General features: G+C 43.8%; 2 protein-coding genes across 2 annotated transcripts; both read left to right on the forward strand.

The window, feature by feature from the left end:
* On the forward strand, nt 1-26,963 carry CNN3 (calponin 3). Its single transcript, XM_047084144.1, has 7 exons — nt 1-190; nt 21,000-21,121; nt 21,320-21,386; nt 22,105-22,242; nt 22,618-22,734; nt 24,429-24,575; nt 25,898-26,963. Exons 1-7 carry the CDS (start codon nt 134-136, stop codon nt 26,237-26,239), a joined length of 990 nt encoding a protein of 329 aa, XP_046940100.1. The 5' UTR covers nt 1-133; the 3' UTR covers nt 26,240-26,963.
* On the forward strand, nt 13,655-14,287 carry LOC124515338 (40S ribosomal protein S7-like). Its single transcript, XM_047084145.1, has one exon. It carries the CDS (start codon nt 13,655-13,657, stop codon nt 14,285-14,287), a length of 633 nt encoding a protein of 210 aa, XP_046940101.1.
* Nucleotides 26,964-26,984: the final 21 nt, after the last annotated feature.

Raw genomic sequence — 26,984 nt, forward strand, 5'->3', positions numbered from 1 at the left:
TCTCCTGCGCCGCCCAGGGGAGCGAGCTCCGAGCATCTCGCGCTGCGGCCACTCCTCGGGGCCAGGAGCGGGGAAGACGAGTACTAGAAACCCCCAGACCCGAGCGCAGCCTCTTCCCGCCTCCCGAACCACCATGACCCACTTCAACAAGGGCCCTTCCTACGGGCTCTCTGCCGAGGTCAAGAACAAGGTACGCCCGGGCTCTGGTGGGGCGGCCACGCCCAGGGCGAGGGGTGGGAGGCTAGATGCCGCCCGAGGGTCCCTGGGACTGCGGCGGCGCTGGGCCGCTCTTCTCTGCGCGCGGTGGCTGTCCGGCTACGCGGGGAGGAGACGTCGGGGAGGCGCGAGAGTGGCCGCGCGTCTCGGTCCTGGCCCCGGGCTCGAAGCGCCGGTCTCCCAGGCGCGCTCTCCTGGCTTTGTTCAGCGCCGCGGGCCAGGACTGGCGGCGGCGGTGGGTTCCCGGGCTCCTGGAATCCCGCAGCGCCGGCCTGCAGCTACCGGAGCCGGACCGTGGCTGCAGGACGCGCCCCTCCGGGAAGGGGGCGCTCCTGCCTGGTCATTCGCCCTTAGGTGGGGCCCATCGGCGCGGCTGGGGACCCGGCAAGCAGCCCCCGCCGTCCTCCCGGGCCTGGGCTGCTGCCGGACCGTGCGTCTTCCCTCACCCCAACCCCCCGGCCGAATTCAGCCACAAGCCGAGTCAGGCGGTTACGTGGCCAAACTGGGCCCCCCATTGTTCCTTGCCTCTTCCCGGGGAGGGGGGCCGTTGAGCGGTCCACCGACCCCAGGGACCCCCGGACGCTTCACAGTTTCCGAATTGCGGTGCCTTGAGGCAAATTAACTGCTGCTGCTGCTGCGGAAAACGGAGACAAAGCCTGAGTGCGCCGCTTTGGAAGCGATATCTGCTGTAGAGTTGAGATTTTTTGTAAAACCGAAGTTTGTAGTACATTAGACTTAAACGGTATCAAGGATATTTTCGTGGGTTGCTTTTGTTTTGGGTATGTTTGCCGAGGCGGGTTGTAGTGTGGAGTGATTTGCGTTTGGAAACTCTCAGCTTTGCCACTGCCTAGCATTAGGAATGCATTGGGCTTATCTTTGGGACTTTTGGTCTGGGAAAGAGATGAGAGGCGTCCCCCCTCCCCAAATCCTCTCCTTCCTTCCTCCCTCCCTCCCTGCATTCCAAGCCCATGACATCAGGGGTTTCTGGGGGGAGAGAGCAGCCAATCGGCGCGGAACTGCGCACAGAACGCTCATTGTCTCCTTTCTGCTGTTCTGGCCAAAGCGCCACAAAGGAGGGCTGCTGTGGTTTAATTCCCATTAACCTCCCGGGAGCCGAAGCATGTCAGGATTGCCACCGCACCGTCCGACCGCTGGTAGAATACGCTGGCATTGTCAAAGCTGCAACATCCCAGTGTTGAGGGTGCACGCGGTGTGGAGTGAATTATATAGAGGCAATGAAGCGCACCGTTGTCAAACCCCAAGGGAGAGTTATAGCTCTTCTCTCCCCCCACCCCCCGTTACAGCCTGCGCATCCTGATTCAGTTAATAAATTCTGAACAGACTTTGAGGCAAAGAGTTGATTTTAACCTACGAATCCAACATTGGAACGTTTGGGTTCTTTACTTTGTCTAGTGCGTTGCCCTTATTCGAAAATAGTTTCCTGAACATTTTTTTTAGAGGACAGAGAAATGGTTTGTGTCTGATTGTTCGGTTCTTTCCAGGGTTTACAAATGGAGCTTTAGGAATCCTTTCAGAGGAATCCGCAAGTCCAAACTGTTGGATGTGATACCCTGGCCTGGCATGTACACATTAATTTTAATTCGCCCTTGTGATTCTTGGCTGGGGACGGTTGAACGGTTGAGTCTCTACCTTTTGCATTGTAAATGAGGTCCTGATAACTTTGGCAGTCCTTCAAGTGACTTATTTTTCTTGGATGTTCATATCCGTATTAATTTCTTTTTGCTGACTAATGAAGCAGCTTCTGCCCTTTTCCTCCTTTTTATTGAGCAGACTGAAGGAATTGCACACACTGGCTAGATCACTGTAATTGTACATTTTTAAAAACAGTAAAACCTCAGTTTTCAGAGCCTTTGGAAAGTTATAGCTTCGAGTTTCTATAACTGCGGGTTTATTCCTTTAAGCACAAAAGGCATATTTTAACTACTCCATTCATTTATATGGGCCCTTCATACAGTACCCTTTCATAGGAAGTCTTTTGATCTTAACAGCACAGCAGCCCCTCGAGGTGGGAGGGATTGCTGGGGCTATCCAACATCATTTATAGGTCAGGATGCCAAAGCTCAGAAAGGGTGTGATTTGCTCAAGATCACAGAAGAGAGTTGGAATATTCTAAGAATGTAAACTCTCAAAGTGATATCTTAGTGAAGTAGTTAGGGATATTCTACTACCAGTCACTGTTGTCTGCCCACCCCCCCCCCCCCACACACACACACTTTTGCTGTCCACCTGTCACTTCTTTACATTGTAATTACTCATCCAATGCTGTTTTCATCTGCTCTGGGCTTGGAAATCAAATATCCATGTTTGGTAAGGCTTTTGTATGAGATACTGCATTTCAGCTGTGGACACAGTGCCAACAGAGGAGTGGGTATATGGAACATGAACTTTGACACTGCTTGGTTTGGACACTTTTTGATTTCTTCCTCTGTTTTCTTTATGTATTGCATAACTGATATGTTGCTTAAATGTAAGGTGTGTTTTTCCCCCCTCTTAAAACTTCATTTAACAAAGTGGAAAAAATACAAACGTCCTCAGGAAGCAGTGTGGAACAGACCTTGGATTCAAGCAGACATGGGTTCTAGTTCTCCCTCTGTCACTCTGCCTTGTATGATGTTGGGCAAGTTCATGGATATATCTCTGTCCCAGTTTCCTAATCAGTAAAATGGGGGAAATAATAGTTACCACCCCTAAACACTACGGTGAGATGTGTCTGCTTGTAGTACGTACTCGGTGACTATGTTGTAGCTATTAGTTCTTAGTAATTGAAAGTTAGTATCGATATTCTATTTCTTAGACTTGTCACTGACTCTGTAAGTATTCCATTTCTATTAAATAAGCCTTTGGTCTTTTTATATTCCAGCTGTGAAAGCAGTTCGTCAATGAATTGAGGAAATCTTTGATCTTAAGTACTTTTAATTAGTAAAAGTGCAGGGGAAAAATCTGTAAACTTAAGATATTTATTTGACAAGATGATAGATAATACATGGCAAAACATATCAGACTCACTTTTTTTTTTTTTTTAATGGCAAAAGTTTGAAAACAGCCTAAAAAAGTAGAATCTTTCAGCATGGACTGTGAACTGCATCTTTAAACAACAAAAGGGTCAATAACTTGGCAATCTGCAAAGATCTTAATAGAATAGTAGGGTCAGGGATAATACAGATAACACGGAAGCTGGTGTAGATAATTCTGTGGGATATGGAAACACTCATAAAGTAGTAAGGTCCTGAAAAGAAAGAAACAGAAAGAAAAAAATAGAAAGGAAGAAAGAACTGAGTAAGGTTGAGCCAGACCCCCCACTGCATTTTGGGGACCAAAATGAAAAGGAAAACAGTTTTGTGCCTTTTAAGCTGTGAGAAAACATGACGGGTCCTTAAGGAAAGCACAGCGTTTCCTGACGCTTGGCTCTGAACAAGATGTTGGAGCCAGTAGACCTCCTTGTAAAGTTGAGGATGCAGGGAAGCATACCCTCCCTGGGCTCACAGCAAATGCTGTGGGGAGCTTATAGGTCCCAGGGAAGGTGGAGGAAATCAGTTGTGGAGGGAGTGGGTGGAGCTGAAATTACCTCCGTATCTTTGAGGGGGGTCATCTCTCTGAAATATTAAGAAGAATGGGAACTGGAATGAGCGTTCTCACAGTTTTCTCACCTGGAATGTATGGTTTGAGCAAAATAGCTTCTTGCGGAATCTTCTTGGTTGCAACAATGGTAGCCCTCAACGGTTAAAAATCATGTTGGAAGACTTACTACTAAAATTGTAAATCACTGAAGAGTAAGTTAAACAATCATATAGTAACAAATAGGACCAAATGTCCCGCAAGGCCTGCCAGCCAGCCTGCCTTTGGACAAGCAATTGCTCTAAGAGTGTTCCTGATCACATTAACCCCAGGTGATTGTGGACTCCAGCCGCAGATTGCACCCTAAGGTGGTCTGCCTGGTAGAGCACCGGAATCATGGTAAAAATGTAGCTGGGTCTAGCTTTAGTTTGTTGTTGTTGTTCCGCAACCAACGTGGGGCTTGAACTCACAACCCTGAGATCAAGAGTCGCATGCTCTATTGACTGAGCCAGCCAGGCGTCCCCAGACATAGGCTTTTAATTCAAAGCTTTTCTTTACGGTCTCTTTCCACCAGCCATAGGGGTTCCAGTCTTATTCATTGATGAGCTACGTCAAGATCTGTATTTCAGAATACAACTTGGGATATAGTTGATGCTTAATAAGTATTTGTTGATTTAATGAATTTATCCATCAGGAGTAGATTTTACCATCTTTAAAAATTGGAAGTTAACCCTATTATTCTTCGCAATAGAATTCTGTAGTGCAATGTGATCATTTGGAAGGACAAGGTGATTTTCACAGATTGCTTTTCTTCAGTTTGTTTTATTAATGTTACACTGGAAAACTTATTAGCAAGACAATTCTTGTGCTTTTGCTGAGGCTCTTTCTTAGACTCCCAGATTAGGGAGGAACAGTAGAAGGCCCCTCTGTAAGGCTCTGTGGGATACCTACATCTCCCAAAGACCACCTGCAAAGTGGTCACTCAGCGGATCTGGCCTCCTGGGTGGGAGATGCCATTGTGGTTTACCTGCCCTCTTTTTTTCTCCCCCACTCTTGACCAAAACAGTTCAAGAAAATACATTTGCTAAATTGAGAAGGGGTACCATGCTTTCTTCTCTAAAATGCTGAGACATATTTACTCTGGAATTTTAATGAAGATCATTATCAAGTTCACTGTGCTGTGACCCACAGCTTTTTACACTCTTTCCTTTGTGGAAATTGTACTATTTGTCTCTATCCACTCCTTTAGATTTCAGAAATAAGCTTGATGGGGTGCCTGGCTGGCTCAGTTGGTGGTAGAACATGTGACTCTTGACTGATCTCAGGGTTGTGAGTTGGAGCCCCATGTTGGGTGTAGAGTTTACGTTAAAAAAAAAAAAAAAAAAGCTTGATGAGGAAGATGTCACAAGTACTGTCATCAACCAGAGGTGCATCCTTCCCCCTGTACCGTTTCCCTTCCAGGTTCGGATCGTGGGTGTTAGTGAGTATTTTCACCTAAAAGTGTTTTATGAACCGATCACTATTATCTGTGACATTAAAAAAAGAAGAAAATGAAGCACAATTGGATGGCTTTGGTTTTTTAGCCAATTATACCATTACACCCAGCAGAATGAGAAAATGCTTAACTTACTCTCTCAGTATGACTAGGTGGTAGGAGAGGGCTCGTCCTTAGAGGTTTTTGGCAAGTTTCATTTTATTCTAGGCATTAGCCTCCTACAACATATATTCTGTGTGTGTTGGTTCTTCCTAACCCTAAATTCCTGGCCATACTGGGCTTTTAGCTGTTATTCACACATCCTTGTGCTCAGGTTTTTGTTAAGGATTTCTTGAGCCCAGAGTAGATCCTGGTTGTGGGGCCTGAAGCATATGCAGTGTGGGAGGGCGGAACATGTCAGTCATTCCCAGAAATACAAAAATACCTGGCAGATTTTATAAAAACATACGACTGTGGGAATCCTTGTGAACTTGAAGATACCTGGTTCTTGTCAGTGAGAAAGTAGATTCTCGTGCCTAAGACCGTGGACTACGGAGACTGCGTTTGAATCTTGTTTCTGCCCCTTACTCTGCAACTCTGGGCAAGTAACCTGTGTTTCATCTGCAAAATAAGGATATGGAAATACCTGCCTTCATAGGGTTGTTGGGAGAAGTAAAATAGACAGTGTTTGTAAAGTGTTTAGAATCACGCCTGGAACTACAAGCACACATCATGTAAATGTTTGCCATTGTTCCACATTGCTGGCTGGTTCTCTGCTGGTTACGTTCAGTCCTGTGTTCTACTGAGCTTCTCTTGTTTTCTAGATATTGAGATTATCTCCAAGACTTGGACATTCATTCAGGAATCTGTTTGTATCTGAATGAGGCTTCTGGCACATAGGGGACCACAATGCCAAACAATACCTCTGGATTTCACTTCTGTGTCCAGAATATGATCTGCCCCTAGAGTCCTTATCCAGGACTCCTTCCCCTGGTAGCCTGTGCTCGCTCTGTGAAATGCCGGGGTTCGAAGCCTGTTCTCATTGTGTCCACATTGCCCCCAGAGCCAGGTGCTTCTCGGAGAGCTCGAGGCTTTGCTTTCTGGCCATGTTATTATTTGGCTTTTTCTTCTTAAGAGATAGATTTCTGTTAAACAAGATAAGATGCCTCTTTCATTTCTTGCTTTCAGATAGGGCTCATATTCCTCCACAGTGCACTGATGAACATATTTACCTCTTTGTGTTTATTCATTTATTTTTAAGATTTTATTTTTTAAGTAATCTCTCCACCCAGCGTGGGCTTCAACTCACAACCTGGAGATCAAGAGTCACATGCTCCACCGCCTGAGCCTGCCCCTACCCCTTTGTGTTTAAATCTTGGTTGCACTGGAGGCCTTTAGTGTCAAATGGTCTTAGGAAGGCTTCTCATAGACCTGTGTGAAGGAAGTCCATGGGCCCAGAAGATGTAGTATTAGTTTTCCCCCATAAGGAAGGGAGGGAACTTCTTCAGCATCTTCCTTCTGCCAACAGGAAGCTTCAGGGTATGAGTGCCATCAGTGGCCTGCAGTGGGCAGGCCAGGGGATTGGAGGCAGGAGTGCAGGGAAAAGAGATCTTTGGGCGTGGAAGGACTCTTTCGGGTGAGACATAACCTAAGCATTTATGGCCATTTTCCTCTCCTCGCTGACACGTTTCCAGGGGATCCTGGCTGTGGAGTGGCTAGACAGGGCTGGCCAGGACTTCGTTGTTTCTCTCCCCTTCCCAAGTGTTTGGACATTGATCTTTCTTCATTATCCCCCGCCTCTTAGCCTGCTTCGTGCTACACAAGGCTCCACAAATGGGAGAGTGTGTGCTTCATGATCGCAATTTTCCCTCCCTCCTTTTGTTTCACATGGGAGGAAATTGGAGAGAAAATAATCAATACCATGTGTAGTAAGTCTCTCATAATTCAAACATGTGATTCTACTTTGAATGCAAAAATAGCAACAGCAATCATAGTTCTGATCGAGTACAGAAATCATACTTAGGTTAAACGTCATATTGTGAGCTTGTCAGGGTCCTTGGCCTTCGCAGCTAAGCCGGAACTCTGGGGCCGTTCTCGAGAGTTCACGAGAGTTCACGTATGGCCACATCCCTCCCCCTGAATGGGCCCATTCTCTGCTCTGAAGACTGGGAGGCATTTGTCTCTGCTTTTTCCTTACCTTTCTTGAGAGACCTGTATGTTGTAGAAATCCCTCAGCCCCACCTCATCTCGGCCACACATACACACAGGCGTGTGCTTTGCCAGCCAGGCTTTCGTTTTGAATTTTCTTCCCCTCTGGGCTTGATTTTTAAATTTTCTTCTTTTCCATGACTGCTCTGTTGACACCCTTTCCTGCATTCCGTCTTACAGCAGCTTCTAAAACATGCCTGTCGTAGGAGGTTCCTTTTTATAGGGGCCCGTGGAGGAGTTAAAGTGTTTCTCGTCTGAGACATCTCTGCCAAATATCTTCTTATGAACTTTTGAACCACGCTGGCAACGCCCTTTGAGACTGCTGATTCCCCATGGGCTGGTTTGAATCAACATTTTCTCGAACTCTGCAGCATGTTCATGGTGCATCAGTCTGATGCGGTGATGGTGGTAGAGGTTGCTTCTGGATGCCCTCTCCTCCTCCGGGAGTGGAAAGGACTTCATGTGAAGCCGCAGAGGCCCAGCCTGCTGCCTAACCCTCCTCTGGCTGGCTGGCAGCACAGCCCTCTGCCAAAGGCTCAGTGTGCAGCGTAGACACTTCCTGTCGGGCTGGTTCAGGGGGGTGGGGGTGGGAGAACATTAGTGGAGGAAAAGACGTAGGCTTTGGGGCCAGACCTGGGTCCAAATCCCCGCTGAGCCCATGACTTTTGGACAAGTGATCTCTGTATGGACACAGTGCATCTACCTTGGGGCGCCATCTTCCTTGCCTGTGAGAACCTCTTCTCTTTTTCTGTTCCAATTTTGTGACTGAAATATTTGTTGTGAAGAGTGCAGACAGTGAAGTAGTGAAAGTATCCTGTATCCCTTACCCCCCACCCAACCACTGGTGCAACTTTGAATATCATTCGACCATTTTAGAACTGAATTGTAGTCTTTTGTAGAGATTCTGGTTACTTATTCATCACCTCCCTTCTGGTGGATATTTCCTTAAAAAGTACTTGTGTAGAAAAGCACATAACTGTTGACCTAATAAAAGTGTTACAGGTAGTACCAGATGACGCTCTAAAAAAAATTAGTTTATCCTTCCCACCAAAGGTGGGAAAGAGAAGGTGGTTCTCTTGGTGGTAAACCAAAACGATATCAGAGCAGGCTTGTCAAAATTCAAGTCACTTGTTTTAGTTCATTATTATCAAGTCACGGGTCACTGACATCTGTTGACGCCTACTGTCTCAGTCACCCCGCCACTCAGGTGTGAGTTGGCAGCAGAGTGAGGTGGGGGCATCGCTTTTACAAATTATTTGATGATACGTAGTTTTTAAAATAGAAAGTCTAGGCAGCATCAAGATGATTTCTTATCAAAATGGCTATCAAATAGTGTCAAGTGATTGTTCCCTATGATGTTCTGAGTTTGAAGGAGAAAATCTTGATGGTATCTGGACAGGAGTGGCCAGCAAAGCACACATAGAAAGGTAAGGGTTGACATTTATTGACTTCTTCATGATTAAGGTGAATTAAATCCTTGATTCTTCCCAACAACTCTCCGATGTTAAGTGCTATTAATGATCTCTGGTCTACAGGTGAGGAGGTCCCAGCACAGTAGAGCTGGGATTTCAACCAGAGCATTTAGTTGCCAGAGCCCATGCTCTTAACTGTTTTAATCAGAAGCCAGAACTCAGGGAGAACTTGCATCTTTCAAGGTGAAGAGGAGAAGGCAGACCAGAGAGGGAAGCTCTAGGATGAAGTTCTTTAACAAGCGGCCACAGGGAGGGGGATTGGAGGGGCTTTCCGGAGTGCTGCAGAAACAGGCCACTGGAGTTGGCTACTGAGGGGTCACTGGTGACCTTCTGAGAGATGGTCTTCCATAGAGGAAATTTCCAGAGATGTTAGGAAGAAGTACTAAGTGAGGAAATGGAGAGGTTTGTCATGAAATGAAAGAGAAAACAGGATGGTGTTTGTAGCCGGCAGCAGGTTTAATCAAAGATTGGGACACCTGGGTGGCTTAGTCGGTAGAGCAGGAGACTGATCTCGAGGTTGTTAGTTCGAGCCCCTCATTGGATGGAGATAATACTTAACAACAACAAAAAAAAGTGATGAGTGCTTGTCGTGATGAGCATAGCATAATGTATAGAGAAATAGGATCACTGTGCTGTATACCTGAAACTACGTAACACTGTGTGTCAACTGCATTCAAAAAAGGGGGGGAAAAGGCACCTTTTCAGACAACATAGGGGGTGGTGTGTGCCCACTGATGGACCAAATAAGGGGAAGGCCTTGGTGTGCACTTTGAGTGGGTGGGACCAAAGCAATAGAAGGAAGAAGGTTCACTGTGAAAAGCTGGGAAGGAGCAAGAAAGAGGACCTGGAAACAACTGAGGTGGGTGAGACCTCTCCTCCTCCTTACCACCGTTGTGTTCCCCTCCTCACATGAAATCAGGGTGTTCCTTTGCTCCTGGCCTTGTTTTCCCGGAGCCACTGGGGTCTGATGGTGCAGGCAGCAGCAGTGGGAGGGGACCGGCCAGGCTGACGCCTGCCTGTGGAATATACTGTTGATTCAGCTGCTGCTCTCTGCTGAGTCCTGCTGAGGCCCCTTTGCAGCCTGTGTACTGCTCTCTGTCCTCATTCCCTGGGCCCTTCATCTGGAAGGGATGCAAACTTGGGTTTATTTTGTTTTTGTGCCTGGATGTCTATAGCAAGCCTTTATTACATAGTCTCCAAGAGGCTTTTTTTTTTTTTTTTTCTCCAAGAGACTTTTGCACAGCACGCTGATGGGGGATCCAGAGCTTCCAGAGGAACTTATTTTCCCTTGCTCCCTGCTCTCAGATAGCATTAGGTTGGGTAAAATGTGCAGTTGGCTTTATTGTTGAGATGTGGAGGGCGCCGTGTGACCTCATCACGGGGTCTTCTTGGGCTTCAGGACTGGAAAAGGGAGCCATGTGGAAACGTATTTTTTTAAGGAACTCTGTCAGTCTTGTAACTTTTTCCTTCTTTGTTGCAGTGTATAAGAAGCCTGGGCCATAGTTTGCATCTGTCCCGTCTTTGGTGGCAGTTGTGTAGGACTTGGTGTCATGAAGGTGTTTGAACCTTATTTTTGACTTCATCTTTTTTCACACTCCCCATTAAAGCAAATCAAACCAAAAACCTTTTTACTTAGTGTCTCAACAAGTTGGGTATCCTATATCTTCATATGCTATTTCATGATGTAGGTCATACAATTTCTTAAAAAGAGGAAATGTGAAATCCCATCCTGCTTTTTTAGTGGAAATTTCATATTTAATTTTCACTGCGAAGAAAAAGGCCCTGGTATCTTGCACAGTTAATATATCCTTAAGACTCCTGTGAAACCTCACTAGCAGCATCTAGCCTGTGTCTAAAGTGAGGTATTTCAACTCTGTTCTTCACCGGTTGTGTAAAGCCAGGTCTCTCAAAGGGACAGACTCCGCTGTGGTTAGAAAAGGCATTCAAGATCTGAGACCTAGAACTGGGCCCCCAGCAGGAGCTCCTGATGTACTGAGGGCTGACCAGAAGGCTGGGGTCTTGCTCCTCCTTGGCCTTCTTTCTGCCCATGGCCCGACAGTAGCTCAGAGTAAGGGGGCAGTGTGTGTTTGACTCACTTTTGGGGTGGACAGCTGGGAGCACTTCGATGAATGTGGTCAGCGATCTGGGAGCAGGGAGCATTTCCCAGGTTGGTAGAGATGAGTTCCGTGTAAATACAATGTACACTCAGGGCTTTGGAGGTGGATTTCATGCCTCCTCAGGTCACAAGGCCCGTCCTACTAAGCAGACTTGCTGTATAGTCGATGAGGAGTGAGTATACATTCTAAAGCTATGGAAGGAAGACTTCCTGCCTTGATGCCCCTTGTAATGAGAGAAACCAAGGACAACGTTTCAGTGCCGACCATGTGGCTGACCCACAAGTTATTCAGGAGGCACCTAGGTGCCTACTGAGGACACCAGTACCTGAAGATGTAGATGGCAGTAAAAATGGCAGATGGCTGCAAGTCTGATGAGCGATGAGTGAGGCGGACCCTCAAATATCCTAGAGGTGAGGTGAAGGAAGCAGAGTGTTCAAGAGCATCTCTGTTTTCATCTCTTTGACCTGAGGGGCTTCTGTGACAGCCCCCTTTCAGCAGGATTTCTACAGCAACATCAAATTCAAGACCCAGCCAGCCTCCTTCCAAAGCAAGAGAACGTTCTCCAGCAGGTTTTCTTGGGGGTCTCCTTCCCCCTGTGCTTCGCTGGCACTCACGTGCTCTCCATCCTTACATGCTGATTGTATGTCTCCTTAGAATTGCCACATACTTGTCTTGGGTCTGCCTGCAGTGTGGCATTCAGAACAGATAGACTTCCTCTTCTACAGGACTTTCATCTAAATATTCAGATGGTACTAGCCTGTTTCTTCTCCTGCCCCCAAAGTCCCTTCTAGGTTATATATAGCCATTCCTGGCGAACAGTCTCTCATTATAGGCTGTGTATGATTTTTCTGATCTTGTCCCCATTCAGTTTGCCCCTTCTAGAAACTGTTGCCCATTTGTCAGTGTCCCCTTCTAGGCTGCAGCACTCAGAATTCATCACGGTAGTGCCACAGATATGGCTTAACCTACCAAAGTCCAGTGGGATTATTAACTAACTCCTTTGTTTGACTACAAAGCACTGAGTCATTCTGTTTTGATCACTGTAATGAGGTAGATGAGGCACCTCCATGTCAAAGGATTCCAATCCTTGCTTGGCAAGTTGGTTTTCCCTCTTTATAAAGTAAGGGCGATGATAATTGCATAAGGTTTTCTAGTTTACATGCTCCTCTCACACCTGTTTTATTTAAGTAATCCTTTCCTTGGCTACCTCATAGAGCTGTTATTATCAAGCAAATAACACAGGCAATAGTATTTTATAAAGAATTGTATACCTGTGCAGACCGTTAGCTTTTTTTTAGACAGAGTTGTTTAGCTTATTGAGTATGCATGACGAGTTAGTTCTAAAACTTTGGTGCAGGATTTTACATATACCTGGGATAATTTATTAAGCTAGGATGTTCTGAATCTGAACTGTGTTTCTTTTGAGCTATTCCTAATTTAATTTTCTATCCGTTTGATAAGTATGTCCAATAGTTTCCAGATTGCCAATTGTTAATTTGTTACCAAGACAGAAGAGAACAGATCTAAATCTAAGCCTCAAGGTACATATCACTGGAAGCTCCTCCTACCTTGACGTAGATCAGCACAGCGGGCATGGTTGTTGCTTCTGACCAGGCCCTACTTCTAGAGTTACTAAACTGGACCTAAGGAGTGCCATGGACATAGGGACTTTTATGAGAAAGTAAAACAAATATGTCCCTAGTGGTCCATCTAAGATTACTAGATTGGTAGATCAAGGAGATGTGGCGCCTGTAAAAACCAGCAGTATTCAAATGCAGATGTCTTTCCGAAACAAGATAGATCTTTAAATCTGTGGCATTTCTCTAGTTGGGTACTACTACCAATGGATGAAAAATCATTTGTTGAATACCTACTTTGCGCTAGGCATGGGCTCTAGGGGTACAAGATGACTAAAGCCTGTCTTGTCCCCAAGGAGAGTACAGGCATGTTAGATGTGTCTTGCATAGGTATGCTGTCTCCTGGTAATGGATGACTTTCTCTACCCACCTCTGCTCAGGTACCTGCACACTCTCTCTCCAGGAGTCCACTCTAGCATGACAGCCAGGCTCTTCAGCCTATAGTAGAGAGGTCCTTGCCTTTCGGGTGGGGGTCAGGAAGCAGCGGGCCCTCATGCAGTTTCCTGTTCTCATCTCACATCAGTGAGCTGTTTAATCCATGCATCTTTGTTCATCGTTCTTTCTGAGTCTGGATTCTTCTGGGAATCCAGCCTCTGTGCTCACTCCCACCTTGTTTAATTGAAATTTCAAAGTCCAGCTTTTAACTATGTATATTCTAAATTGTATATTCTAAACTGAAGGTCTTTTTCTAGTTAGAGAAGGCAAAGTTGACATTCTGTTTTTTCTGCATTTTCTTATTTATTAGTTATGCGGTTTGCTTTATGCATTGGACTAACTCCTCTTAGGGCATTTTAAAAACTTTGTCAGTTTCATAGTATTGGTACATTGAGCCATAATATCTTTGCATTTATCTGACTATACGTATTCGGAGAGAAAAAACTGTGCTGGTGCCGTATGCTGACATGTTGATCTGAAGGTCCAGCTGTACCTCTGAGAAAAGGGCCTGGCTTTACAATGCATTTAGGCTCTTCCTGGGCCAGCGCTCTCACCAAGGAGAAGGCCGTGTTCAGTTTGAGCATGAAGATCATGAGGCCCAATGACAAGAAGCTGGACAGCTTCATGTCCGGCATATACCAGGCTCTCCTCAAGCTGGGGATGAACTCGGACCTCAAAGCCCAGCTAAAGGAGCTGAATATAACAGCAGCCAAGGAAACTGGAGTTGGTGGTGGTCCAAAAGCTATTATCATCTTTATTCCCGTTCATCAACTGAAATCTTTCCAGAAAATCCAAGTCCGGCTCGTCTGTGAATTGGAGAAAAAGTTCAGTGGGAAGCATGTTGTCTTTATTGCTCAGAGGAGAATTCTGCCTCGGCCAACTCAAAAAAGCCATACCGAAAATAAGCAAAAGTGTCCCAGGAGCTGCACTTTGACAGGCGTGCACGACACGATCCTGGAGGACTTAGTTTTCCCAAGCAAAATTGTGGGCAAGAGAATCCACGTGAAACTGGATGGCAGCCAGGTTATAAAGGTTCATTTGGCTAAAGCACAGCAGAACAATGGGGAGCACAGGGTTGAAACTTTCTCTGGCATCTATCGGAAGCTCACTGGCAAGGATGTTCACTTTGAGTTCCCAGAGTTTCTGTCGTAAACAAATATGATTTAAAAAAAATGCTGTTAGGTGTCCCTCTTGTTTACCTGAGGCAGATCTGGTTTTCCATAGCCCTGGAATATACTCATTTGCCATCAGATCTTTAGCATAGTTCAGACCGTGGAAGGAGTCTCAGATTCTATAGTGACCTTGAGGAAGGCATGCAATCTACCTTGACCTTCTTATCCCAAACGTAAAAGTGATTTTTTTCTCTAGAATTCCCACCTCTATCACCCTTAAGATATAAATCTGTTTTAGGGTGCCTGGATGGCTCGGTCAGTTGAGCAGCCAACTTCAGCTCAGGTCATGGTCTCGCAGTTTGTGAGTTCAAGCCCCGCACCGGGCTCTGTGCTGACAGCTCAGAGCCTGGAGCCAGTTTCGGATTTTGTGTCTCCCTCTCTCTCTGCCCCTCCCCTACTCATGCTCTGTCTGTCTCTCTCAAAAATAAACATTAAAAAAATTTTTTTAAAGATATAAATCTGTTTTTCAAAAAGTAGTTACTTTATCCTTTTCATCAGCAATAATCTGAAAAAGAACGAGAATTGGGGATGCAAAGACATGCAGGAGTGGGCATGCTGATGAGTGGCAAAGGGCAGTATCCCAGATGAGTCCCAGTGGAACTTTTTGAATCATAGACAATAAAGCGAACAGTATGTAGTGGGGTTCGGCTAATAGTTTGTAATTTCTGTGCTCAAGCCGCTAAAAAAGGAGAGCATTAACTCTGATGTGTCAGGCATTGAGATGGGCCCTTCTTTACCTGTGGAGCAGGCTTCATCCTCACAATGGTCCTGGGAGGAAGACGACCTCCCTCACCAGGGTTAAGTTATTTACTTAGGTCGCACTAGAATTGGGAACACAGTTTTAGGAAGTTTTAAAGTTTGATTTCAAGACATGTGATCTTTAGCTTGTTGTATCCACAATGTGAATACTTTAATAATTTGCCAAGGGTGGGGAAGGTTAAGGTAGGTAAAAAAAAATGTTAAAGCCTCTTCATTGTCTTCATGAGGTATCAAGAATGGCAGATGCTGGGGGTGCCTGTGGCTCATTGGATTAAGCATTAGATTGTTAGCTCAGCTCAGGTCTTGATCTCAGCTTGAGCTCAAGCCCCGTGTTGGGGTCTGCACTGGGCATGAAGGATATCTAGATAGATAGATAGATAGATAGATAGATAGATAGATCGATCGATAGATAAAAAGAAAGAAATATATTTTTATATAGCAGGTGATAAAGAAGGGAAGAGGCATCGTGGTATTTCAGGTGGAAATCTATTTGGTAGTCCCAGGGGGTACTGTTCTTTAAGGTTTTATTTTTAAGTAACCTCTACACACAACATGGAGCTCAAAACCACAACTCCGAGATTAAGAGTCATATGCTTCAGGCATATGCCAGCCAGGCATCTTTTCTTTATTTTAAACATCCCCTTTCTGATTACAGTTTTTTTTGGAAGGGTGTTAACACTGTATTTAATAGGTATTTGTCTCTTTCCACTAGAATGTAAGCTTTTCAGGCGGAGACTTTGCCTTTGAACCTAACTGGAATGTAGTAGCCACTTGAATAATGGACAGAAGGAAGGAGTAATGGAGAAGGACGTTGGAGGAAGAATCCATGATGCACAGGAACTCTTGAAACAGAGGGACGCTGCATCGAATAGGATCGTACTTAGAGGGTTTGGGGTAATGCTGGGTTACCTTGGTGGTGTGAGACAGGGAGCCTAGTGATCTGGAATTGCCCGCCTCCAGGTTTTACCAAGCACTGTGAGAAGAATACATTGTGAGGAGTGCATGGGAAAGACACATCTTCATTCTTTCGAAGATTCTAGAACATCCCTGGGTGTAAGCGGGGCCATCCGACAGTTCTTGTTATATATATAATCACTGCCCCTCACACGGGTGCACCCCCAGCTTCTTACTAAATTGCACTTTGGCTGAATGCTCCCTGCTTACACTGAGAAGCACCATAAAACAGTGCATAAAACAGTGCACTTTGGGGTCACTTGTTGAGATGGTTTTGAAGCTCCGTTTCCCTCATTGCTCCGAATCCCCTTTTAGGGATTTTGTCGGGGAACTTCTCAGACCTCCTTGGCTGGAAGGGCTTGGCTATTGGCAATGAGCAGGCTTTCGTCTGATCTAGTGTCTCCCTTTACTGTTGAGGCGTCGGCCCTTGGGTCTTGTGCTTGTGAAGGGAGATGTAGTGTTATTTTATACTTGATTCGCCCTAATGTATGTGTGCACGTGGCAGAAGTGGCAGACAGACAGGTGCTCACCTCTGGGAAGGGAGGAGGATTTGGCAGGGGGAGGGGAGGGAGGTGAAGAGAAACCTGTGCATTTTTACTGTCTCCATGCTCCTCAACCTTTTTTCCATCACTGCTTCCCCAAAGAAAGTTTTTAGATGTTTTTCCTAATTACCTCTTGACTCCCACCAGATTTAGTACAAAGGGATAGAGTTTGTTGGGGAGGGTCACAGGTTACCGTAAGGTCTACGGTTGTTTTCACTCCCACCACAAGAACCCACTGTCGTCCCTTTGCGGGGCCGTGTTACCCCCATTGAAAATGCACACTCTGCATGCTTCTGTACTGTTTATTTATTATTATTCTTTTTTTAAACAAGTGTTATTTTAGAGATCCAGGAGAAAGGTCATACAGCTAGAAAGGATTGAGCTGCCCTTAAACCAGAGGGTGACTCCACACTGGTTGCTCTTAGCTCTGAGGAGCGAGCCCAGGGAAGGGCAGACGGCTGAAGCCACCTGGGCCTGAGCGGCAGCCCCAGCACAAGAGGAAGCGGGGGTGGGCAACCGAAGATACCAGGGGGGTGGCAGCAGGACTGGCAGAGCTCCGACTGGCCAGGAGGATGACTGGCAGGAGCTTTCTCTTCACCTCCAGCCCAGATGCCCCAGAGGCTTTTCTGTCTTCATTTGCTTCAACTTTGATTGTGTTTGGCAAGGGGGATGTTGGTGAGCTTTAGTTAGGAGCCTGCAGCGGGGGTTCTCCAGTGATGGTACCAAAGTTGTCCGGACGTGCACCTCCCCGGGAGAGGGGTCAGGAAGCAGGGCTCTGGGAAACGCTGCTGTGCACTTGAGGGACCCAGGCAGAAGGTCTGTGAAAGTGGCTTGGGAAGATCAAATCAAATAAATCTTGAAGAAGAGTAAAGAAAATGATGTTTATAAATAACTCAGGAGAGTGATTTTTTTTAATTATTTTATTTTTATTATTTCAGAGAGAGAGAACATAACTAGGGGAGAGGGGCAGAGAGAGAGAGAGAATATCAATCTCCAGCAGGCTCCACACTCAGCGTGAAGCCCAACACGAGGCTCAATCCCATGACCCTAGGATCATGACCTGAGCCAGAATCAAGAGTTAGACGCTCAACCGACTGAGCTCCCCAGGCCCCCCAGAAGAGTCATTTTTAAACAAATCAGAGTGACATTTCCATGATGTATTAATGAAGTGAGAGTAAGTAATCTTTTAAGCTAGTTTTCTTGTCAGCATTTTCTGCCTGATGTTCAGAAATTAAAGCTTTTTTAGATACAAATAGTGAATAAGTGTTATTGGCCAGACCTTTTTATTTTTAATTGCTCTCAGTCCCTTGATTTTACAAGTTGTGTATATAAAACAGTTAAAAAAAATATCCTCTGTAATTAAAGAATATAACCATATTTGCTTGGGTTGTGTTCTGATACACTTTTAAAGGAAGCACTTCCGATTTCTGTGTCCTGTGGAACAGTGCTGCAGGCCGGGAGCTAAAAGAAAATTTGAAATAGATTTTTTTTTTTCCTGGATGATTTCATAGGAATTTTTTTTTTCTTTTTAAACTCACAAGTACATATTCTGAAATTTTGAATTCTATTTAGCTGGGCTGTCCGCAGAAAGCTCACTTATTTAAAAAAGTGGTATTTGAGTAGAAAAATCCTTGCTGCTCCTTTACTTAAAGTAAAATCCTAGGCCAGGAGCAACAGTTACAGGATGGGGATGCATTCCTACTTTTCATCTTTAGATTAGCACTTGGGGTCTTGAGCTTTGCCTGGATGTGCTTATGAATTTTTTTCGTGCATGTGCTATTACATTAAGTCTGGAGACGGAGTCGGCCATCCAGAGAGCTCCAGCTTGCAACTAGTCAGTGGTGGAGTCAGGGTTTGAACCCTGACTAATTCCAGCTAATTCCAGTCCTTGATTTTTCTCTCCTCACTCCCTTGATGAGAACAGTCCACAGGGAAGATGAATTTCTCTCTGGCTTTTCTGCTAGGATATTTCAAGTTAGATCTGTAATCACTTTGTGGTTTGGGGCATGGCATTGAATCTGTCAGACACATTTGCATAAAGGAAACATAAATATGCTTTTAGGGTTTTTTTTGTTGTTGAATAAAAATTTGTCTCATTGGGGCTCAACCCCCCCTCCAAAACACCCCCAGCCCCTCCAGCATTACTTACATTTTTACGTTTGGAAAAATTAAGAGAACGAATTTCCCTCTAATTTTTGCTGGTTGGCCAAACTGTGTAGACAATTTAGAATGGAAAGAGACCTAGTGCGCTCATTGGATTCAGCCTTCTTTTTGTGTAGACAGGAAATGGATCAGAAGCTAGATGGATTGACTGTGAACTAGGGCCCATAGCAAGATGCGTGGAGCCAGCTCAGAGCCCTGGCCGCACCCCTCCCACCCTAGCCTACCAGGTTTGTCTTCAGATTCATTGAAATGCAACTAGTTGAGTGTTTTGCTTTTGAAAAAAATTCAACTGGGAGATTGTTTTCCACAGCTAACACTGACTGAGTGCTGGTTTTTCCTTTTCTTTTTTGCTGGTCCCTTTCCAGCCATACCACACACACCCCACCCCGCCCACATTTCTAGCTTTTTTTTCTAGTCACCTAGAACCAAAATCTAGTGTGAAAATCTTAAATTTTTTTCTATCAAATTATTTATTGCATTTTCTAAAGGTGCCATTTATCTAAATAGATATGTCCCCTATGTTGGGGGAGATACATTCATTATGTAAGAATACGTATCTGAGGTGTAATAGGAGTAATGCCTCCTTCCTGCTCACCAGAGGTGAATGTGTCCCGTTGGCAACACCTTCCATCATCACTGCCTCCTTCTTTCCTGTTCCCACATCCAGTAACCCAGACTGGCAGGAAATCCAAATAAATGTGGTGTTTTTGGGGGGGGGGGGGGGATGGAAGTACCAGAGGGCAGGCAGTTAACACACATTGTGTACTAGCTTTATATTGTGCCTGACCTTTTATAAACTAACCTCCAGGCCAAAATTTGATCCAGGACACCTTGCACAGCATTAGTTATTTTAACATGAAAATGTAAACTCATTGAATTTGCATTTAGAATTCTGGCTAAGTAAATCTACAGCTCAAATAAATCCTCCAGTAGCCTATGGGAGGTATAGAGCCACTTCTCTAACTTGGGAGGAAAATGCAGATCAAGGACTGCTTCTCTCTGAATGATACAGTAATGAGTGGAATCCAATGATTCTGCCCTCCACAGTGAAGACGGTGAATCAGAAACCCTGCCCGGCCGCTTGGTGGTGAGGGTTCGGGAGAGGGTTCCCTGTGGAACTAGAACTTGAGGGCCCTCTCCACAACAAAAATGTCCTCAGACTATTTATTTCAGTAATGAAACCTAATCATGTTTTATGGAAGCAAATGTTTCTGTGTTCATTTCCGTTTCCATAGATGCTGCAACAGTCAGTTAACAAGCTCATCATCTCTCCATCCCCCTGGGCATGATCTGCGTGTTGCTGGCATTTTACCTGTGTGAGAAGAAAAATGACACATAATCTCTTCTTTCCAGCTGTGTTCTTCTTAATTGGTTGACCGACCTCTTTAATATTCCTAGGACAAGGAATAGCTTGAGAACTGGTTTTTAATAATATTTTGTGTAATTTTTTTTTAAATTGAGGTTTCTGGTCTTATTATGAAGAGATCTTTGAAAATCTGTGTGTAGTAGGTTTTAGCGTGTATAATACTATAGGATCTATGTTTGTAAATTGCCTTTATCATAGAATTCTGTTAAGTAAGGAATTTTTCTTTTAGTTGTATTAAATGTTTGGAAATCAGGTAGTATGCTAGGTACACTAAGGGTCTAGAAGTGACTCCTGTGAGCTTATAGGATATAGACCACATAAACAGAGCTTCTTAGTGTAAGTTGTACTTACAGTACAACGGTCAGTACCAAGGAGTGCGTGCATGTGTGTGCACATGCACATGGTGTGCATTTGGCTGAATAGAGGCGTAGAAACACCAGAACCCTGCAAGCAGCAAAACTATTGGCCGAGATGCGTTGGCAGGTTAAGACACTGTGTAAAATAGGTGCATGTGTCAGAATCCTGCCATTCTCTTTTTTGGGAATGTGGTGTTTAATGACTTAATCTTTGAAATTTAATATGACGACTGCCATACTGTAATATGCTATTAACTCTTGTCACTTCCTGTGTGTCATGAGTGGAAATCTGTCTTGTTTTGATCCATAGTTTCTCCTTCTCAATCCCAGCTTCTCTCCCTGTACTGTTCAAATTTTCTCTAAGAACCGCCTTAACTAAAGTTTTTTATTAGTTACTGAAGCTGTAATAGTTGGTTAGGTTTGCCAGTGAGTGTAATTTACTGCATGTCACAGTTGTGGTCTTAATGGATAAGAAAAGTAGAGCAAGCTGAAGTCAGCAGTTTTTGATGCTTTAATGAAAATTTTTCCAAAGTTGGTTAACTTGTATTTCAGATCGCTTCCAAGTATGATCATCAGGCAGAAGAAGATCTTCGAAACTGGATAGAAGAGGTGACAGGCATGAGCATTGGCACCAACTTTCAGCTGGGCTTAAAAGATGGCATAATCCTCTGCGAGTAAGTTTTGGCCATTTCCGTTCTTCTGGTCCTTTCCACAAGGCTTCCGTGCTGTCCTCCTTCCCAATCCAGGGTGTCAAGCCTTAACATTTCAGAAATGTTTTTAATGCTTTCTTACTGATGTTAAAGGAGCCAACTTTACATTCCAGTCCTTGTTTTCGTCTGAACAATAAATGTCACCTGTACTTTACTTTTCAGACTCATAAACAAGCTACAGCCGGGCTCAGTGAAGAAGGTTAATGAGTCCTCGTTAAACTGGCCTCAGGTAAACAGCTGAACCTGCAACCTCTGGTTATTCTTTATGCAGCGAAGATTTGATTAAAGTAGACATCTTAGCAGAAATTAATGCACATGGCTATATTTTATTTTTTACTCTGCTTCCATAATTACTTAGAATTAGTTCTGTGATTATTAGATCCTTAGCTTAGAAATTGTATTTAGTCTGTCAACTCTTGGAGAGGATTTGACACAGCTTATACAGAGAAATACAATCTAGACCATAATGATAAGGGAAAAAGCAAGGAGTTTAACAACTAATGGTTGATTGTAGAACACCATATTAGGCAGTCTTAGTTCACAAATGGGTGTGGTTACATAAAATTGGATATTTTGACTATATATTTTGAGATAATAAATTATTAAGGTGAGTAATCCTGTACCTTTTGACAGAATTTTAGCCCTGGATAGCTCAGACAGAATCACAGAATTCTTAAACCTATCTAAGGAAGATCTTGCCTTCAAAGAACTGAAAAAAAAATGACTATGTAAAAATAAAAAGACCATTATGTGACCTACTGTAAAATACTCTTTATTTACTCTTTCCGTTTCCAGACAGAGCTGTGCTTAGTATGTATCTGGTCAAGACTCCTTGCCAAGTAACTTTCTGCCTGGCATCTTACAGTAGTCACGAAGGCTTATAATGTTTAGATAATGTGAATGTCAGTGTTCAGCTCCCAAAGTTATATGGCTCTTTTCCTTTATAGTTGGAGAATATTGGCAACTTTATTAAGGCTATTCAAGCTTACGGCATGAAGCCACATGACATATTTGAAGCGAACGATCTTTTTGAGAATGGAAACATGACCCAGGTTCAGACTACACTGGTGGCTCTGGCAGGTCTGGTACGTATATGTCTTTAATGGCTGCTTTTAAAAGTCCCACCATGTTGGTGATGAATTATGTCTTTTCTTTCCCATGGGCGTTCTGGCTAGGCGGGGAGCAGCCTCTGTCTCCTCCATAATTATTAGCTTTATGGAAAGGCTGCTGACATCAGCTGCCTCATATAAGAGAGCTTAATCAGAACGCTTAACATTTCAGAGCCACAGGTATTACTGACTGGCCTTAAATATGTTTTTCAACCCCTCAGTTTGAGTATTACCTAGTGAAGCCTTCATCTACGGACAGTAGCGTTTCTTTGTTGTTCCTTCTGTGAAAAACTATTGGCAGAATCTCCACTTCAGTGTTCCTTTTTAGTTAGTGTGCAAATTTCTGTCTAGGCTAAAACAAAAGGATTCCATACAACCATTGACATCGGAGTTAAGTATGCAGAAAAACAAACAAGACGTTTTGATGAAGGAAAATTAAAAGCTGGCCAGAGTGTAATTGGTTTGCAGGTAAGCAACGTGTTACTGCCTGATTCGGTATTGTCAGTTCTCACCATGTAAAGTGTGTCTCTCATAAGTAAGGAATGGATGAGATCCATGCTAATGTAGGTTTTGGGGATGGATATGTGGTTTATATAATTTATGTCCATTCAAAGCCCCTGAGACGTTGATGATGGTTTCAGAAGAAACCTCAGGCATGCCATCAGACTTGACAATTGTTTCTCTAGGAAATGACTTTTCCTCCCTAATTACATTGTCTTTATTTTTTTAAGAAAACGTGTTTTATAAATTCCTAAATGATACTGACCAAATGAGGCAATTTTATAAGACCTCAATGCCGAAGTCATTTATTTGCACAATACAGCAGCCAAGCACTACTGGAAGTACTTAGTGCAGGTATTTTTTTCCCCTTCACATCGTTCCCCTGGAGAATGTCACGAAACCACCACTGAGAAGTGTGCCCTCGCGGCCACTGCATCATGTGAGGTTGGATTTATTTTTGTACACTACAAAATCGTATCTGGTAAGAAACTGGAAACCTGAAATTCCAAACAGTAGTCAGTTGGTTAACTTATAACCGCACAGAAGGAACCAGAGTAAGGTAAAAATGATACACAAGAATTCAAAGATTAAGGAAAACAAATCAGGTTACAAAATACAATGGTCAGTGCGATCACGATTTTACTTTAAAGATCTCTGACCCTCCCCCGTTCGTGCTATTTTTGAATGTATATGTATTTACATGCATGTGTATTGATAAATATATACACAGGTAGAGAAGATAAAGCCTAGAAGGACACACACAAAGGTTTACAGCTAATATCTGGGTGGTAGGATTGTAATGATTTTTTTTTCCTCCCTTCCTTTTTAAGGAAAAAGACCCATCAGAAATGTGTCCCCAGCTAATAGAACTGGGTATATCGGTTGGCCTTAAAGCCATACTCTCAGTGGAGAAAAGAATTCTTGTTCCTCTGAATTTGGTTGAGTTCACATTCCTCACTTTTTCTCTCCGGTGACATGAGAGTTGGAGGAATAAAATGTGGTCCTTTTCCCATGAAGATGCTGGTGATCTCAATGAGACTTTAAAGAAGCCCTTGTTGAGCTGCCAGAGAAGACACCTGGCATTTGCTGTCACTTTTTATACAAACCCCTGGAGTAGAAAAGCATGCTGCCTAGTCAGAGTGCCTCTGTCCCTTTAAGTGGCTGATGCGGTACCTCTTAATTTGGTTATCTGTGCTGTATAGACAGTAGGGAGAAGAGGAGCAGGGGTAATTATTCATAATTCTGCCCTCTAAAACCTTGTTTGAGATTTTTCTTTTTAAAGTGAGCACCTTGGGGGCGCCTGGGTGGCTCAGTCGGTTGAGCGTCTGACTTCGGCTCAGGTCATGATCTCATGGTCTGTGAATTCGAGCCCCGCATCGGGCTCCGTGCTGACAGCTCAGAGCCTCTCTCTGACCCTTCCCCGTTCATGCTCCATCTCTCTCTGTGTCAAAAAAAATAAATTAAAAAAACGTTAAAAAAATTAAAATAATAAAGTGAGCACCTTGAAAGTTGTGAAAGCATGGAGATTTTGTATCTAGCTAGCCTCAGCACAAAAAAGGACTTGTCATTTGTGCCCCTCTGTCTTTTTAGTAGAACACAAAGTTTTGCTTGTCATATATGGTGGTGACCTGTGGTAATCATTGCTAATTTTAACTTCAAAGATGGGAACCAACAAGTGCGCCAGCCAGGCAGGTATGACGGCCTATGGGACCAGGAGGCATCTTTATGATCCCAAAATGCAAACTGACAAACCTTTTGACCAGACCACAATTAGTCTGCAGATGGGCACCAACAAAGGAGCCAGCCAGGTAAGCAGTGCCTTTTTATACTTGGAGCAAAGAGTAGAGAAGGATCATTTAAATTAGCACTTAACTTACTCTTTTTTTAATGTTTAATTTTTAGAGAGGGAGCGAGGCGGGGGGGACATAGAGCTCTGTGCTGACAGCAGAAAGCCTGATGTGGGGCTTGAACTCAGGAACAGTGAGATCATGACCCAAGCTGAAGTTGGATGCTTAACCAACTGAGCCACCCAGGCATCCCACACTTAACTAAGTTCAAAGGACGTATTTTTTGTATGGTATAAAGTACATTCCTTCAGGAAAGGTGGTTTTGCTGAGAAAGCAAAAGAATCAGAGGACCTTTCTATAGGAACACAAGTATGGTGTGTTGGCAGTCAGAACAGCTGGTCTTTCCGTCTAACCAGAAGAAAAGAGATACGTTTATTATAGCAAGTTTATTTCTTGCTCCAGATCCAAGTAAATTGCTCCTTCTAATGCCTCTGAAACTTGGTAGGTAAAATGATCTGGTGTTCTAAGGAGGAGTTAGGTTGGGCTCTAGCATGGTGAGAATGCCAGCATTCTAACACCATGCAAGATGGAAGTATTTCCTGGTTAAAAATAGATCAGCCCCTCATAGGGAGGTTCCCATAACCACTGGAGAGCAGGCAGGGCTCACATCCAACAGGAGTGGGGGATAAGGTTTGAAAAAGCTTTCTTCTTGTGACCTAAAGTTGAGATGTCCTGCCACATGTGGCATTGTCTTGTATAGGAGCCATTCAAGTTTCCTTTTTTACCAGTTAAACCTGGACTGTCTGCTTGGCATAAATGGAGAAATGAGTTACTGTACTTGTGGCTGGCTCTTTGAGACTTCAGGCCTTAAGGACTGCTCGGCATAAGTTCTGCTGAATGTGTGATGAGCTTCTGAAATGGATGGCCTGGAGAGTGTATGTGGTCATAATAGGTACTCACATGTAACTCTCCAGGGTGCCCACATTACGCTGTGCTTTTTACATTGGTTATGTTGAATCCTCTCCTAAATCCAAAGTAGGTGGTATTTTCTCCATTTTGCATATGAGAAACCTAAAACCAAAAGTATTAGCTTGTTTAGAGGCCACCTAGCAGTTTTATAGCAGAGCAAGGATTTAAAGGAAGGGCTGACCTAGTTTGAAAGCCAGTGAGTATTGGTACTTAAGAAAGATTCAGCATCAGGACTATTTGGTAAGCTAGCTTTACCCCTGAAATGAAGTTACTATTACATTAGCGTTCACAATGTGAATTTCATAACTTAGAAAATGTTCAGCAGACTAGATTTTAGCTGCTGTTTTAACTTTTATACTATGTTCTAATACCAGGCGGGAATGTTAGCACCAGGTACCAGAAGAGACATCTACGATCAGAAGCTAACATTACAACCGGTGGACAACTCGACAATTTCTCTACAGATGGGAACCAACAAAGTTGCTTCCCAGAAAGGAATGAGTGTGTATGGGCTTGGGCGGCAAGTATATGATCCGAAATACTGTGCCGCTCCCACAGAACCTGTCATTCACAATGGAAGCCAAGGAACGGGAACAAATGGGTCTGAAATTAGTGATAGTGATTATCAGGCAGAATACCCAGATGAATATCATGGAGAGTACCAAGATGACTACCCCAGAGATTACCAATATGGCGACCAAGGCATTGATTATTAGATTTACACAGAGGAGCTCAGTATTTAGCCCGTTTTTATTCAGTGAGAACCAAGCTAGCCTTGAGTAATTTTTATCTTGTCTTCCTAAAACACTATTATGCTTATTGTACCTAAAAGAAATATTGCCTTACGTACATTCCCTTTTCCTTTTTCTGCCTCTTCCCTAAATAGTTCCCTTTTAGTGCTGTAACAGTTAAATCCTACAGCAGAAGCAATAACTCACATATGAAGTAAAAAGGAATACTGTGAAAGGGGAGTACTCTTGTACAGCCAGTTCTCTTATTAAAGACCTATGCATTTTTACAATCTACTTAATAGACTGGGATTTTCAAACAATAGGAAGCTTTTTTTTTTTTTTTTTACAGTTATCTGGTTTCTATGTGGAAGACTAAAGTCATGCTTAGAGCTAAATGTGGTCTTTGCCAACTAAATTTAAGATGCAGCATTTTAGAAATTTACATATCAATGTCTACAGTATTGTTTGCTAACTTTTAAATAAAGTCCTGATCCGTGTGCATTTGTGATTATATGTGTACTCATTCTCTTACCTAAACCGACAAGATCTTTTCAGAGTGGTGTTTCTAAAGGAGCGTGTACAAAATCGGCCTGCAGACAGTTAGGTCTGGGTGGTGTGTGTGCTCTTCCTGTTTGTGCCAATGTATCAATGTAGAGTTGCTGTTTCCTTCAACTGTATTTATTGCTGCATTTCTCAGCATAAACTTATCCCGTTGTATTTTTTATAAATA

Source organism: Lynx rufus, unplaced genomic scaffold (assembly GCF_022079265.1).
Source record: "Lynx rufus isolate CCGP_SWC_20201006 ecotype Redwood Valley unplaced genomic scaffold, mLynRuf1.p SCAF_2, whole genome shotgun sequence".
In the NCBI taxonomy this organism is placed as follows: Eukaryota; Metazoa; Chordata; class Mammalia; order Carnivora; family Felidae; genus Lynx; species Lynx rufus.